The sequence below is a fragment of the Carex rostrata genome, chromosome 7 (genome assembly GCF_964058835.1).
Source record: "Carex rostrata chromosome 7, lpCarRost1.2, whole genome shotgun sequence".
In the NCBI taxonomy this organism is placed as follows: domain Eukaryota; kingdom Viridiplantae; phylum Streptophyta; class Magnoliopsida; order Poales; family Cyperaceae; genus Carex; species Carex rostrata.
The window spans coordinates 3064216-3081971 of NC_135924.1; the positions used below are offsets into that span (position 1 = coordinate 3064216).

The 17756-nt window shown below is 36.3% G+C and overlaps 2 protein-coding genes across 3 annotated transcripts; both read left to right on the plus strand.

The window, feature by feature from the left end:
- Positions 1-1871: 1871 nt before the first annotated feature.
- On the plus strand, positions 1872-6764 carry LOC144556551 (uncharacterized). Of its 2 annotated transcripts, none has more exons than XM_078304936.1 (5): positions 1872-4379; positions 5345-5398; positions 5478-5743; positions 6251-6350; positions 6442-6764. In XM_078304936.1, the coding sequence occupies exon 1, from the start codon at positions 1872-1874 to the stop codon at positions 4377-4379; it is 2508 nt and encodes an 835-aa protein (XP_078161062.1). In that variant the 3' UTR covers positions 5345-5398; positions 5478-5743; positions 6251-6350; positions 6442-6764. The 2 variants fall into 2 exon arrangements, with proteins under 2 accessions (XP_078161062.1, XP_078161061.1); XM_078304935.1 differs by having other exon boundaries at positions 5345-5393.
- A 1253-nt stretch (positions 6765-8017) lies between these two features.
- On the plus strand, positions 8018-17100 carry LOC144556552 (uncharacterized). The gene is made up of 3 exons (XM_078304937.1): positions 8018-8088; positions 8274-10824; positions 14440-17100. The coding sequence occupies exons 2-3, from the start codon at positions 8398-8400 to the stop codon at positions 16636-16638; spliced, it is 4626 nt and encodes a 1541-aa protein (XP_078161063.1). The 5' UTR covers positions 8018-8088; positions 8274-8397; the 3' UTR covers positions 16639-17100.
- The last annotated feature ends 656 nt before the right edge of the window (positions 17101-17756 follow it).

The following is a 17756-nucleotide window of genomic DNA, read 5'->3' on the forward strand; positions in this document are numbered from 1 at the left end:
ATGTCATATACTTATTTTGGATAATTTTTAATATTTTATGTATAACGAGGAAATAAATATAAATTTAGTTAATTTGACAATATATTTGAGTTACTTTATGAATTCAAGGGTATAATCGTCAATGACTATGATACTTGTCTATGTATATACTAAACTTCTTGAGAATTAATGTTGTAAACTGTTTATTAAAATTAAGACACCAAGTTTAATTTTGAGAAGGTAAAATATACATATTATATCGAGCAACAGGTTGTTTGTGTCCATTTCATATTAAAAACCGTGCATGTATATATGAATGCTGAAGTAAATTTTAAATGAGATTATGTGGATTTCAAAATTTTTATGGAATTAATGTAACCAAAAATTATTTAAAAATATCACAGGACACCAAACTTAATATTAGTGAATCACAAATAAAAATAATGCACAATATTTAACGTATTAGGCTAATTTAAAGATATGACATTGTATAATACATAATGTATACAAAATATAAATTATTTTTTCATCGTCCAACTTTTAAAATCATTATCTTTGTTTTTTTTTTTTTTAAATGTTCACAAGCATTCTCAATGGATCCACAACCCCAAAAGAGAGAATGATTTTAATAGATTAGTATTGGCTTCATGCAGCACAGACTATAGAATTAAAATATGGCTATATATAGCTGCATGAAGCGAAAACTGCTCTGTTAAAATCTTTACCCCAAAAAAACGGCAATAATTTCAACAGTTGTGACTAATAATCAGAAATGAAAGAAGCAGCAAAATAAAATGTCAATCCGTGCCCTATCTTCTGATTGGTTCTCACAAGTTCCCATGGATTACTCCTCTATGGGAGGATCCTATCCGTCCATCTAAAAAAATTGCAACGATCTAAGCAACTTTCGCCGAATGCCTTCCTTCCGCCTAATTCGAAAAAAAAATCGTAGCCTAACTTTGTTACACATTCCGTTGTTTTTGTTAGCTAATGTAGTTGGTACTAGTGTAATAGTACCAGCATCACAAACAATGTAATATGATTTTCGTTTAGTAATAAAAATCGGTGGATTTATATTCACTTCTTTCAAAAAAAAGAAGTTAATTATAAGTTTAATTTTCTTTAAAAAAAAACTCTTTCCCTCTGTCGCTCACCACTTGATAGGTATGATGATGTATATGAATATAAAATAGAAAATAAAATTCTGGAGGGGAAAAGACATAATTTTGAAGTTTTTCAGGGGTATACATTAAATTCTCCCTTTTTTTATATCGCACAAGTTCTAAATTGTTTGTGATGCAAATAACAAATATAAATCTGAAGTTATTCAAAACGAATGCGTATCCTCTACATGTATTGTGATAGTATTGTGTTGACAAGATGAATGATAAATTTGATTTAAATATTGAAATTGTATTGTAGGCTTGAAAACAGAATATTGATTAAAGCCCAACAACATGTTGACTGGCAGCCCAAAAAAGCCCAACAAATTAATTCCTCTCCCAAATCCCAATCGGCCATTTACTTTGTTTTTATCGCTCAGCGGCTCAGTCGTTCAGTCTTATCGCTTCACAGCTCCCCACTTTTGTTCATCTCTCAGACCTCAGTTAGCGATTCCTTCAACTCAACTCGGTTAGTTCTCTCTTCTCACCAATTCCTTGCTCACATTACAATCTGTCGTAGTTATGTTGCTATTCTTATTTCTTCTAGGCAGAAGGTTATGGTGAGAAGAGAGATGAGATTGTAAGATTCTTATTTCACAATTAGAAGGGCAAATTGTCACTTTCCAACCAAAACCTCAACCTTGTTAGATCAGATTTTACATACAGACTGTAAGTCTGTAACCAATTAACCAAATCAGACTAATTAACAATCAATCATATCAGATCGTGATGGTTATGGTGTCATTCCCCCCCTTCTTTTTACTTTCACCTTCGCCTTCTCAATCCCAATCCCAATGTACCCAATCCACAATTGCTTCTCGCCTTGTCTGTTACGCACATTCCAAGTCTCAATCTCAACCCGACAGACCAAATCCACGGCATCAGCCGCATTGGAAGGGTAAGCACCAGAAGGCGGATGCCGTTTCTGACCAAGAGGCAATTCACCGGTTTGATCAGTTGTTAGCTGCTAAGAACATCTATCAAATCAATAATTACTTCAAAAACTACACCAAAACCAAAATCAATCAATACCCCACTACTGTGTTTACCCTCTTCATCCGCTTAACCCAAGCTCAAGGAATCAGTCCTAATGAATATACTTATGGCATCTTGATGGACTGCTGTGCGCGAATGAGTCAGCTCAGCCTCATTTTTGTTTTTCTGGGACGCTTTCTCAAAGAGGGTCACAGAGCTAATGCCGTGATCTTTAGTCCAATAATCAAAGGCCTCTGTTGGGATAAAAGAACTGATGAGGCCGTTAATGTGGTGCTAAACAAAATGCCGAAGCTCGGATGTCTACCTGATGTATTCTTGTATAGTATTCTAGTTGCTGGGTTGTGCAAGACAAGTGAAATTGACAAGGCAATGGATATTGTAGATGTCATGATTTCAAAAGGGCATGACCCAAATATCGTAACCTATAACACTCTTATAAACGGGCTGTGTAACAAAGGTAAAACTGATAAGGCATTAGATATTGTAGATGTTATGATTTCCAAAGGGGTTGACCCTGATATCGTGACGTACAACACTCTTATAAATTGGCTGTGCAAAAATGGTCAAACTGGTAAGGCATTTGATTTTGTAAATGTCATGAATTCCAAAGGGCATGACCCCGATGTCGTGACGTACACCACTCTTATAGAAGGGCTTTGCAAGAATGGTGAAATTGACAAGGCAATGGATATTGTACATGTCATGATTTCCAAAGGGCATGACCCTGATATCGTGACCTATAACACTCTTATAAAAGGGCTGTGTAACAAAGGTAAAACTGACAAGGCATTTATGATTTCCAAAGGGGTTGACCCTGATATCGTGACGTACAACACTCTTATAAATTGGCTGTGCAAAAATGGTCAAACTGGTAAGGCATTTGATTTTGTAAATGTCATGATTTCCAAAGGGCATGACCCTGATGTCGTGACGTACACCACTCTTATAGAAGGGCTTTGCAAAAATGGTGAAATTGACAAGGCAATGGATATTGTACATGTCATGATTTCCAAAGGGTATGAGCCTGATGTCGTGACCTACAGCGCACTTATAAAAGGGCTGTGCGATAATGGTGAAACTGTGAAGGCATTAGATTTTGTAGATGACATGCTTTTGAAAGGATGTGAACCTAATGTGGTGACCTACAACACTCTTATAAAAGGGCTGATCGATAATGGTGAAATTGACAAGGCCATGGATATTGTAGATGTCATGATTTCCAAAGGGCATGACCCGGACGTCGTGACCTACAACACTCTTATGGATTGGTTGTGTAAGAAAGGTGAAATTGTAAAGGCAATGGATTTTCTAGATGTCTTGATTTCCAAAGGGCATGAGCCTAATGTCGTGACCTACAACACGCTAATAGATGGACTGTGCCAGAAAGGCGAAATTGTCAAGGCATTAGATCTTGTAGCTGTCATGATTTCCAAAGGATATGAGGCTAATGTGGTGACCTACAACACTCTTATACATGGGCTGTGTAAGAAAGGTGAAATTGACAAGGCAATGGATAATGTAGATGTCATGATTTCTAAAGGGCATGACCCAAATGTGGTCACCTATAACACTCTTATAAAAGGGCTGTGTGATAATGGTGAAATTGATAAGGCATTAGGTTTTCTAGATGTCATGATTTCCAAAGGGTATGAGCCTAATGTGGTGACCTACAACACTCTTATAAAAGGGCTAATCGATAATGGTGAAATTGACAAGGCCATGGATATTGTAGATGTCATGATTTCCAAAGGGCATGACCCCGACGTCGTAACGTACAACACTCTTATTGATTGGTTGTGTAAGAAAGGTGAAATTGACAAGGCAATGAATTTTCTAGATGTCATGATTTCCAAAGGGCAAGACCCTAATGTGGTGACCTATAGCACACTTATAAAAGGGCTGTTTGATAATGGTGAAACTGTGAAGGCATTAGATTTTCTAGATGTCATGATTTCCAAAGGGGTTGATCCTGATGCTGTGACCTACAACACGCTAATAGATGGACTGTGCAAAAATGGTGAAATTGCCAAGGCAATAATTTTTCTAGATATCATGATTTCCAAAGGGGTTGATCCTGATGCCAGTACTTACAACACTCTTATAATTGGGCTGTGTAATAAAGGTGAAATTGACAAGGCAATGCATTTTCTAGATGTCATGACTTCGAAAGGGCATGAAACTGATGCCATGACCTATTGCACTCTTATTGAAGGGTTGTGCAAGGAGGGTGAAATCAAATAGGTATTGTATTTTTTACTATACATGATTTCTAAAGTCCTTGAGCTTGATGTCTTGTTATGATAGGGCCATGTAAGGTAGGTGAAAATAATTGTTATTGTATTATTATGGGATATTACTCCTTGATTAAAGATTGATTATATTAATGGTGTATTGTCTTGTTTTCCTCACCTATTGGAGTCTATTCAAGCTTATTGGATTTCTTTATAACTTGAATTTACATATTTTTGATATTTTGGAGAATTGTTATATATATATATTTTTTGTGGTAATTATTTATAAGAGGATATCAATTTTTATTTTGTACAACATTATTAGTAAACCTAATGGAGCTGACTTATTATAAATCTTCAATAAGTGAGATATTCCAAGTTCCCAACATCACATTTGAGAAAGAACCAATTTTTCTGATACTGGTACATTAGGGTATGTATGATGCAAGATGTGGAGATCCCTGGGGCCACCTGGCTCTCATACTCTCCATTGTACATGTATCCTTTCTCGTATTTAAATATGAATTGAGTAGCTTTATATGTGTGAACCATTTATTGCTTAATGGATTGCTTAATGATGTGGCAGATTTCTTGGCAAATTAAGTGATAGTTATTGGATGTTGCTCTTTGATTGAAGAATAACTATTCGAATCGTGTATTGTCTTATTGTCCTCACCTATAGAGTCTTACAAGTCAATCCAGGAAATGCTAATTAAATGATTACAAAGATTGTTTGGCTTGTAATAGAGGATCAAATATATTGTATTGGAGATAATAGTGGGTGCGAATTATAAGAGTTGATTAGTATTGTAATGGTGGTAGGTAGGAGATGTTTAGTGGAGTTGTTTATGATTGTATCTTAATCAAGTCTATAAATAGGTTTAATGTCATTATACTCAAACACACAAGATTAATATAAATTCTCTCTTTTATGAAATTCTTTAGCTTGTGATTGACTTATAAATGGTTATACAGGTCAAAGTCTCCAATAAGAGCGATAAGAGGGAAGAAAAACTGAAGGGAGGTAAGGTACCTTGCAAACAGCTCTCTTTCTTCAATTAATGTGGTCTCAAACGATACTGATGCATGGTTAATTACTTAATTGTAGACTTATATACAACTGTTTATGGAGATTTCTTCTCTTCAAATGCAAATGATGATTGCTTTGCCATCCTTGTGTCCTGTATGACGACAACAAGCGTTTACACTTCATTATGATTGCCACTTCTGTTTGCCCAAAATCATGTGAAGTTAGTTGCATAATGGACACAACAACGCAAATGATGACAGAGATAAAATCACACCAGTAGAAGAGCAGCCAGATGATAAAACCAATCAGGAGCGTCAATTACTTTAGAGATGTGGGCCCTTCTGGTACTATATCAATTACTTTATTAGTTGAATTGGTCCAATATATAAAAACTTGGATAGATTTATCAGGTCTTTATATAGATTGAATAAAGGGCATATTTGGTATTTTGATATTAACCCATGGTGTACTGTACTTGTAGGAATTGTCTTCCTTTTTATAACTTGCCCCTGATAATACTTCTTTTGTGAAATCAAATAAATCAGTATACTGTGGTTCATTGTAACTCTTTTAGGAATAATATTTTTTGTGCAGCATAATTTTATCATTTCACTGCTCTATATGAGTACCAAGTAGTTGAATTTTTTGATTTAAATAGGCCAAATTGAAATCTGAAGCGGGTTCTCTTCTGTGTACCACCTAAATTTGAAAATAAATTTGACCAAAATATACCATCTTTACGGAGTACTCTACCGCCTGTACCACCTGAATGGTACTGGGACTTCTCTGTACCATCCTACTTTACTGATTTTTTATTCTTGTAGTTTCAATGATAGATTTTGGTTTTGTAGTTCAAATTCTCTCTTCAATGAGATGAGATGTCACTCCTCAGTAGATTCTTCGACATATATAAGGGGCCGCCGCCTTATGGGTTGCTTGAATTCATCTACAGTAAGTGTTTGAAAAATATTCTTAGATAGTTTATACTCCCTCCAAATAACTCAAACTTTGAAGTATTTTTTATTTATTTATTTTTACACAGCTGATATGATATGGCCCCTTCTCTCTACTTAAACAATAACGGGCATAACGGGTCGATATGGCCTGAATTTGGAAATCTGAAAGTGCTTCATGTTTTAGATTTGAGTCATAATGGGTTAACGGGTCCATACCCGCTTCAATAAGCAAGCTTATGACTTGTGATAGGGTATATATAGTGACGAATGATGGTCAATTTTTCGAATTCAAGTTATGGTGTAATTTCTCTCCTCTCTTTGTAACAATAATAATATGTTAGATATTTTTTTAAAAAAAGTTGTAGTATTAACAAATGATATAAGATAAATAGTGGGTTGTTTTGTACAATTTGTTAAATTCGAAACTAATTCAAGGAGGCATTGAAAGTAATAATAAGTTATAATATGGCTGTTAATGTGGAAACTATAGTTAGCACTTTTATTATATATGTGGACACAAGGTTTAACAAATGGGCAAATTAAAAGATAGCAGTACTAGGAATAATAGTAAATTAGAATAGCACAGTGGAATAATGTTATTTCAAATAGAAATAGAAGTGTTGTGTTGTTGTTATACTATTTTAGAAGAATGGTAAAATGTTAGTTAAAATAGTAGGATGATAATGTAAATTTGAGGGGAATTTGTGAGAAGCTCAAACATGCTTTTCTATGTATGGTTCTAGGTAAATAATTTATTGCTACAAGTTGTTCGGTGCTTTCATATGAATACAATATTAGAAGTGGTCATAATGCATAATATGTGAAATAAAAATCATCCCTGAAATATACTATTAAGCCAATCATAATAATTTTTCAGGGACGGACTCAGGATTTTCGTTATGTTAGGAGGAGGGCAAAAAAATATTCAATCGGAATCTTGTTTAAACTCATTAATTAATTAAGTACTCGATCAAAATTAATACTTTAGCTCATACTTTTCAATACTTATACTTATAATTTCTAATTCTCTAACTATAATTGTAATTATCAATCATAATTTAAGAAATTTATTTTAATTTAACATTAATTTTAACTCAAATTACAAATTAAACATTAATTCAGAAGGGGCAAAAAAAATTTCAAGGAAAACAAAATCAATTAGAATGTTTCGATCTCCATGAAACTCAAAATCCAAGAGAGCCAACTGTTACTCCTGTGTGCGTTCACCCCTGATTATTTTGGTTACTTAATTAAAAAAATATTTAATAATATATTTACTTAATTATTCTATATAAAAAAAAGAACTTGACTGTTAGATAAATGATTTGTGAAGAGATGTAACTAAAATAAATGTATTGTTAATTCACACCAACGGAACTGATGAGAGAAAAACGATTTAATTTAGGAAGTGTTGGTACTATCAAATTTAATCATTTAAATCCGCACCGCACCCCCTCCCGAATTCTTATCCTCTTTTTGAGTTTAGATCCGCACCACACCTCACCGTCCGATTTAAATCCGCACAATTATTGAAGGACCCGTGCCCTGATCGGACGGTGAGGAGCTAAACTAAACCCCTCCTGTTTTACAGCCTAGTTTTGTCGTTTTGTTTGATCCTATCTCAGCCTTGAGGCTTATCGCCTTATCCCTTGTCAGTTGTCACCTTCTCACTTCTCAGTTGGCGACTACCATTGACGGCCCTTGCCGCGCATCCCTTCTACACAACTCGATCGGTTAGTTCTCTTTATCTCCTCCTCCTCCTCCTCTCTATTCCTTTCCTTGCTAAGGTAGTTTAGTAATTGAACCTCGAAGTGAAACTCCAAACTCAACCTTGTTAGCTCAGATTTGACAAAATCAAATTGCATTGATTAATTATTGCTTACAATCTTCCTTAGTTAGGTGCTGTTCATTCTTGTAGGCACTACCTTGTTAGTTAGTTTGTTCCACAGGCCAAGCTCAACCTTGTTACATACAGACTGTAACTCTGTAAGTCTGTAACCAAACCAAATCAACCGACTAATTAACAATCACAATCATATCAGATGGTGATGCTTATGGTGTTATCAACCTCATCTTTCCCTTCCTCCTTTTCACTTTCACCTTCACCTTCTCAATCCCAATGTACCCAATCCCCAATTGCTTCTCGCCTTGTCTGTTACGCACATTCCAAGTCTCGATCTCAGCCCAACAGACCAAATCCACAGCATCAGCCGCAATGGAAGGGTACGCACCAGAAGGCGGATGCCGTTTCTGACCAAGAGGCAATTCACTGGTTTGATCAGTTGTCAGCTGCTAAGAACATCCGTCAAATCAATAATTACCTCAAAAACTACACCAAAACCTCCAAAAACCCTTACCCCACCATCTTTTTCCTCTTCACCCGCTTAACCCGAGCTGAAGGAATCAGTCCTAATGAATATACCTATGAGATCTTGATGGACTGCTGTGTGCGAATGAGTCAGCTCAGCCTCATGTTTGCTTTTCTTGGACACTTTCTCAAAGAGGGTCACAGAGCTCGTGCTGTGATCTTCAATCCAATAATCAAAGGCCTCTGTTGGGATAAAAGAACTGATGAGGCCGTCAATGTGGTGCTAAACAAAATGCCGAAGCTCGGATGTCTACCTGATGTATTCTCGTATAATATTCTAATAGATGGGTTGTGCAAGACAGGTGAAATTGACGAGGCAATGGATATTGTTGATGTCATGATTTCCAAAGGGCATGACCCTAATATCGTAACCTATAACACTCTTATAAAAGGGCTGTGTAACAAAGGTAAAACTGATAAGGCATTAGATATTGTACATGCTATGATTTCCAAAGGGTATGACCCTAATGTCGTGACGTACACCACTCTTATAAATTCGCTTTGCGAGGATGGTGAAACTGATAAAGCATTTGATTTTCTACATGTTATGATTTCCAAAGGGCATGACCCTGATATCGTGACCTATAACACTCTTATAAAAGGGCTGTGCGATAATGGTGAAATTGACAAGGCATTAGATTTTCTAGATGCCATGATTTCTAAAGGGCATGACCCTGATATCGTGACCTATAACACTCTTATAAAAGGGCTGTGCATCAATGGTAAAACTAATAAGGCATTAGATTTTGTAGATGTCATGATTTCCGAAGGGTATGACCCTGATATCGTGACGTACAACACTCTTATAAATTGGCTGTGCAAAAATGGTGAAATTGACAAGGCCATATATATTGTAGATGTCATGATTTCCAAAGGGCATGATCCGGACGTTGTGACCTACAACACTCTTATTGATTGGTTGTGTAAGAAAGGTGAAATTGACAAGGCATTGGATTTTCTAGATGTCATGATTTCCAAAGGGCATGAGCCTAATGTGGTGACCTATAACACACTTATAAAAGGGTTGTGTGATAATGGTGAAATTGACAAGGCATTAGATTTTCTAGATGTCATGATTTCCAAAGGATATGAGCCTAATGTGGTGACCTACAGCACTCTTATAAAAGGGCTGTGCGATAAAGGTGAAATTGAAAAGGCAATGGATATTGTACCTGTCATGATTTCGAAAGGGTATGACCCTAATGTGGTGAGCTACAACACTCTTATAAATGGGCTCTGCGATAATGGTGAAACTGTGAAGGCATTGGATTTTGTAGATGTCATTCTTTCGAAAGGATGTGATCCTGATGCCGTGACGTATAACACTCTTATGAAAGGGCTGTGCGATAATGGTGAAATTGACAAGGCCATGGATTTTCTAGATGTCATGATTTCCAAAGGATATGAGCCTAATGTGGTGACCTATAGCACTCTTATAAAAGGGCTGTGCAACAAAGGTGAAATTGACAAGGCAATCGATATTGTACATGTCATGATTTCCAAAGGATATGAGCCTAATGTGGTGACCTACAGCACTCTTATAAAAGGGCTGTGCGATAATGGTGAAACTGACGAGGCCATGGATATTGTAGATGCCATGATTTCCAAAGGTTATGATCCTAATGTCGTGACGTACACCACTCTTATTAAAGGGCTGTTCAACAATGGTAAAACTGATAAGGCAATGGACATTCCAAATATCATGATTTCCAAAGGGCATGACCCTAATGTCATGACCTACAACACGCTAATTGATGGGCTTTGCAAGAAAGGTGAAAGTGAGAAGGTAATGGATATTCTACATGTCATGATTTCCAAAGGGCATGACCCGGACGTCGTGACGTACAACACTCTTATTGATTGGTTGTGTAAGAAAGGTGAAATTGACAAGGCAATGGATTTTCTAGATGTCATGATTTCCAAAGGGCATGACCCTAATGTGGTGACCTATAGCACACTTATAAAAGGGCTATGTGATAACGGTGAAACTGTGAAGGCATTAGATTTTTTAGATGTCATGCTCTCGAAAGGATGTGAGCCTAATGTGGTGACCTACAATACTCTTATTGATGGGTTGTGCAAGAAAGGTGAAATTGATAAGGCAAGGGATTTTCTAGATGTCATGATTTCCAAAGGGGTTGATCCTGATGCTGTGACCTACAACACGCTAATAGATGGACTGTGCAAAAAATTTGAAATTGCCAAGGCAATAAAATTTCTAGATATCATGATTTCCAAAGGGGTTGATCCTGATGCCAGGACATACAACACTCTTATAATTGGGCTGTGTAATAATGGTGAAATTGACAAGGCAATGCATTTTCTAGATGTCATGACTTCCAAAGGGCATGAAACTGATGCCGTGACCTATTGCACTCTTATTGAAGGGCTGTGCAAGGAGGGTGAAATCAAATAGGTATTGTATTTTTTACTATACATGATTTCTAAAGGCCTTGAGCCTGATGTCTTGTTATGATGGGGCCGTGTAAGGTTGGTGAAATGGTGAAGGCAATTAGACAAATGTGGTGATAGAACTGCCACTATCATGTTGAGAGTGGAGAAAATAATTGTTATTGTATTATTATTGGATGTTGATCCTTGATTGAAGGTTATTACGAAAAAGAATTATAAGAAATTAGCTGTTGTTATTATTAGATGTTGCTCCTTGATTAAAGATTGATTATATTAATGGTGTATTGTCTTGTTGTCCTCACCTATTGGAGTTCGTTCAAGCTGATTGGATTTCTTTATAACTTGAATTTACATATTTTTGATATGTTGGAGAATTCTTATATATATATTTTTCTGTGGTAATTATTTATAAGAGGATACCAATTTTTATTTTGTACAACTTCATATGACCATATCACTACACTACATTATTAGTAAACCTAATAGAGCTGGACTTATTATAAATCTTCAATAAGTTAGATATTCCAAGTTTCCAACATCGCATTTCAGAAAGCACCAATTTTTCTGATACTGGTACAGTAGGGTATGTATGATGCAAGATGTGGAGATCCCTGAGGCCACCTGGCTCTCATACTCTCCATTGTACAGGTATCATTTCTCGTATAATACTATTTGGAGGAGTACGTATTTGGAGTTGCCAAGAACACAAATAAGCTCTCATACTCTATAAAGTCTTGTGCTTCAAATCTCGAAATACTATTTGGAGTACGATCCCAGTCTCGACCACACACATTCCTCCTGTAATAGAGAAGAGTTACCTCAAACAGATGCTATTAATGTTGCTAAAGATGGAGGAGTATGTATTCAAACTCCAACAATGATTCATGCTCGGACCCACCAGCAACCACAATTGGCACTTGACCCGACCGTTTAGCAACTGTTATTGGCTCTTTACTCCGACTCTAACATTGGAAATTAAGTCACCATTCTCCATCGACAAGATGAATTCTTCAACCTTTTGTAATTATGAAGAAGATACTCATCATGTAGTTGAGGTGTTTGTAGTAATGTCTAAACCAGTTTTGATTAGCATTGCTATCACCTCTTCTCTGTTGATTAGTAATGCATCCAATAATGTTTGTTCTTAAATTGAGTATATTTTATTGATTACTGTAAAATTGATGTAGGATTATGAATCTGCATTGGAACCACTCAATTCCATTCACTAATAATGTTAGAGCTGAAGATACATTACAAGATGGAATTATTGTAAAAGAGGAATTGATTGTGTTGTTATTCAATTTCTATTTGGTTTTACATTTCATATGTTAGAAAGATAGAGTAAATTTTAGCAGTTAAACCCAGTGCTGGTACGTAGCTTGCAGTGCTTGACCCATCATTCAATTGGACTGGCATGATCTTCTGGCATTGTTTGCCAGCACAGCACATGTGGATCGTTGCACGCCTCCCTCGTAATATTGTGGATCGAGGTATAATCTTTCATGTTGTGGTATTGTCAAGCGTATGCGACCACTGTCGATCTCAAATGCTAGCCGAGATGACGGTAATTCTGGATCGTGCAGGGACTGCCATGTAATTTTGGTACAAGGTGAGTTAGATATCAAGTAGTAGTGTGCATATCTCCATATCTCATAAGCACACATGCGGTTCACCCCTTAATTATAAATATTTCCATTTGTAAGTAGCATGACAAATTATATATTTAGTTTATAATTAAAGTACAAATCTGTTAGCCGATTTTCTTTATTTTGTGGAGTTATCCGATTTGAATTCAATTGTGGATAAAAATAATAGTTACCTTCATTGTCTGACACAGTCACACAGAGAGAAGACAGATTGTTTCTTCTTCTTTTTTTTAAACGGAGAGAGAGGTTAACGTCAAAACAAATCTGTTAGCATGAATTTAATTAATTTTATAATATCTAATCATGTGGTTGTGATACACTTTGGAGAGGATTTCTGTCCAAAGCCATTCGGACAGGTTCCCGTCCCTTCTAATGGAACAGTATATCTATCTTTGTAAGGGACTAATGTTGATGTAATGTGGGGGTTTATCTATGTAATTGAACCAATTTATCTAATTAAGAGCTTCCGCTTGCAACTAGGGTAATTATACACATTACATAAGAGCACTATGAACTTTATTTAAGCACAAAAATTAAGTACTTGTCTTTGTTTTATGGTACTATTGTCTCGACAAGATGAATTGTAAATTTGATTTTTAAGCACAAAAATTAAGTACTTGTCTTTGTTTTATGGTACTATTGTCTCGACAAGATGAATTGTAAATTTGATTTAAATATTGAAATTGTAGGCTTGAAAACAGAATATTGATTAAAGCCCAAGAACATATTGACAGTCAGCCCAATAAAGCCCAACAAATTAATTCCTCTCCCAAATCCCCATCGGCCATTTATTTTGTTTTTATCGCTCAGCGGCTCAGGCGTTCAGTCTTATCGCTTCACAGCTCCACACTTTTGTTCATCCCTCAGACCTCAGTTGGCGACTCCCTTCAACTCAACTCGGTTAGTTCTCTCTTCTCACCAATTCCTTGCTCACATTACATTAATCTGTCTTAGTTATGTTGCTATTCTTATTTCTTCTAGGCAGCAGGTTAACATATATAGAAGGGCAAATTATCACTTTCCAACCAAAACCTCAACCTTATTAGATCAGATTTTACATACAGACTCTAAGTCTGTAACCAATTAACCAAATCAGACTAATTAACAATCAATCATATCAGATGGTGATGGTGATGGTGTCATCAACCTTATCATTCCCCCTCTTCTTTTCACTTTCACCTTCACCTTCTCAATCCCAATCCCAACCACAACTTCCATCCCCAATTGCTTCTCGCCTTGTCTGTTACTCATATTCCAAGTCTCGATCTCAACCCGACAGACCAAATCAGCCGCATTGGAAGGGTAAGCACAAGAAGGCGGATGCCGTTTCTGACCAAGAGGCAATTCACCGGTTTGATCAGTTGTTAGCTGCTAAGAACATCCGTCAAATCAATAATTACCTCAAAAACTACACCAAAACCTCCAACAACCCTTACCCCACTATCTTTTTCCTCTTCACCCGCTTAACCCAAGCTGAAGGAATCAGTCCTGATGAATATACCTATGAGATCTTGATGGACTGTTGTTTACAGATGAATCAGGTCAGCCTAATGTTTGCATTTCTTGGATGCTTTCTCAAAGAGGACCATAGAGTTAATAATGCCATTATCTTCAATCCAATAATAAAAAACTTCTGTTGGGAGCAAAGAACTGTTGAGGCCGTTACTGTGGTGCTAGACAAAATACCGAAGCTAGGTTATGTACCCAATGTATTCTCGTATAACATTCTTATAAATGGGCTGTGCAAGAATGGTGAAATTGACAATGCAATTAATATTGTAGATGTCATGATTTCCAAAGGGCATGAGCCTAATGTTAGGACCTACACCACTCTTATAGATGGGTTGTGCAAGAAAGGTGAAATTGACAAGGCAATGGATATTGTAGATGTCATGATTTCAAAAGGGCATGACCCAAATATCGTAACCTATAACACTCTTATAAAAGGGCTGTGTAACAATGGTGAAATTGACAAGGCAATGGATATTGTAGATGTCATGATTTCCAAAGGGTATGACCCAGATGTGGTGACCTATAGCACTCTTATAAAAGGGTTGTGCGATAATGGTGAAATTGACAAGGCAATGGATATTGTAGATGTCATGCTTTCAAAAGGGCATGACCCGGATGTCGTCACCTATAGCACTCTTATAAAAGGCCTGTGCGATAATGGTGAAATTGACAAGGCATTAGGTTTTCTAGATGTCATGATTTCCAAAGGGTATGACCCTGATGTGGTGACCTACAGCACTCTTATAAAAGGGCTGTGCGATAATGGTGAAATTGACAAGGCATTAGGTTTTCTAGATGTCATGATTTCCAAAGGGTATGACCCTAATGTCGTCACCTACAGCACTCTTATAAAAGGGCTGTGTAACAAAGGTGAAATTGACAAGGCAATGGATATTGTACATGTCATGATTTCCAATGGGTATAACCCTAATGTGGTGACCTACAGCACTCTTATAAAAGGGCTGTGCGATAATGGTGAAACTGACAAGGCCATGGATATTGTAGATGTCATGATTTCCAAAGGGCATGACCCAAATGTGGTGACTTATAGCACTCTTATAAAAGGGCTGTGCGATAATTGTGAAATTGACAAGGCATTAGGTTTTCTAGATGTCATGATTTCCAACGGGTATGACCCTAATGTGGTGACCTACAGCATTCTTATACAAGGGCTGTGTAACAAAGGTGAAATTGACAAGGCAATGGATATTGTACATGTCATGATTTCCAACGGGTATAACCCTAATGTGGTGACCTACAGCACTCTTATAAAAGGGCTGTGCGATAATGGTGAAACTGACAAGGCCATGGATATTGTAGATGTCATGATTTCCAAAGGACATGACCCAAATGTGGTGACTTATAGCACTCTTATAAATGGGCTGTGCAGTAATGGTGAAATTGACAAGGCATTAGGTTTTCTAGATGTCATGATTTCCAAAGGGTATGACCCTAATGTGGTGACCTACAGCACTCTTATAAAAGGGCTGTGTGATAATGGTGAAACTCTGAAGGCATTAGATTTTGTAGATGTCATGCTTTCTAAAGGATGTGAGCCTAATGTGGTGACCTACAACACTCTATTAAAAGGGCTGATCGATAATGGTGAAATTGACAAGGCCATGGATATTGTAGATGTCATGATTTCCAAAGGGCATGACCCAGATGTGGTGAGCTATACCATTCTTATAAAATGGCTGTGCGATAATGGTAAAATTGACAAGGCATTAGGTTTTCTAGATGTCATGATTTCCAAAGGGTATGACCCTGATGTGGTGACCTACAGCACTCTTATAAAAGGGCTGTGCGATAATGGTGAAACTGTGAAGGCATTAGATTTTGTAGATGTCATGCTTTCGAAAGGATGTGAGCCTAATGTGGTGACCTACAACACGCTAATAGATGGACTTTGCACGAAAGGTGAAAGTGAGAAGGTAATGGATATTGTAGATGTCATGATTTCAAAAGGGTATGACCCAGATGTGGTGACCTATACCACTCTTATAAAAGGGTTGCGCGATAATGGTGAAATTGACAAGGCAATGGATATTGTAGATGTTATGATTTCCAAAGGGCATGACCCTGATATCGTGACCTATAACACTCTTATAAAAGGGCTGTGCGATAATGGTGAAACTGAGAAGGCATTAGATTTTGTAGATGTGATGATTTCCAAAGGGTATGATCCTAATGCCGTGACGTACACCACTCTTATAAATGGGTTGTGCAATAAAGGTGAAATTGACAGGGCAATGGATTTTCTAGACATCATGATATCCAAAGGGGTTGATCCTGATGCCATGACCTATTGCACTCTTATTGAAGGGCTTTCCAAAGGAGGGTGATTTGTAAAGGCCTTTAGCCTGATATCTTGTTATAATGGGGCTGTGCAAGGGATGCGAAATGGAGAAAGCAATTTGTTGTTGGATATTTGTTGGATGTTGCTCTTTGATTGAAGGATAACTTTTTGAATCGTGTATTGTCTCATTGTCCTCACCTATTGGACTTATTTCTAACTACAAATTGACATATTATTGATATTTTGGAAATTTGTTGTGTGTTATTTTTGTGGTATTAATTCGCGCATGTAATTTGATCGTTGATGGAAAAAAGTTGTGCATGGAAGTGGATATATGTCATAAATAATATATCATGAGAATTAATATGTACTTGGGAAAAATTTTGTACATGGTAATTGATTTATGTTGCAAGAAATCTGTAACATGTGAGTTGATTTGTGTCATAAAGAATATATATATGTTGACAATTTGATTCTATATTAGAACATGTGAGTTGATTTTTTGGCAGTTCATCTTTTGCATGCATCTCAAAAAGTTTGTTTTTTTCCAAAATTCGGCCAGTGTTCTGGGCGGTCCGTTTTTTTTTTTTTTTTTTTTTTTTTTTTTTTTTTTTTTTTTTTTTTAGAGATCTGATTTTTTTATATTTTTATTTGTGAAGTTTTAGTTTTTTTTTTTGCTTAGGGTAGTTGCCAAAAAATTAATTAGAATGTTTAAAACATAAACAAAATTTTTATTAAAGAACAGGGAGTTTAAAATTAGAACAATTATAATATTAGTATGAAATTTCGAAACAGTCAGACCTAATCGAATTTTGAAATTTATATCTTATACGGCCATTTTTATTAATAACCCAAAAAAAAAAGTTTGAGTGATGTCGTAACTCTTTATAACTTTCAATTGATTTGTCAGTTGGATATCACAAGTCTAAAGATAACACTAATTAAGGACTTGGCTTTGATTCAAAAAATTTCAAGCTCTGACAGCTTGTTGATCTTCTTCTCTATTTTTATGGTACTAAAACAATAGTTTAGAGATACTAAAATATGTTCAAACCTCAAATTAGATCTCTGTCCATGCACAAAGCACCCTAGACTGACCTCTGGTATGGTACCAAGTCCAAACTCAGCAGCCAAGCACTAGGCAAAAGCTGCTGGTATAGTGCA

Excerpts from the sequence above, each read along its gene's own strand:
- LOC144556551 (XM_078304936.1), top strand. The coding sequence starts at position 1,872 with ATGGTTATGGTGTCATTCCCCCCCTTCTTTTTACTTTCACCTTCGCCT.
- LOC144556552 (XM_078304937.1), top strand. The coding sequence starts at position 8,398 with ATGGTGATGCTTATGGTGTTATCAACCTCATCTTTCCCTTCCTCCTTT. Across the intron at positions 10,825-14,439 it reads AGAAAGGTGAAATTGATAAG|GCCGTTACTGTGGTGCTAGA; the intron begins GCAAGGGATTTT and ends AGAACTGTTGAG.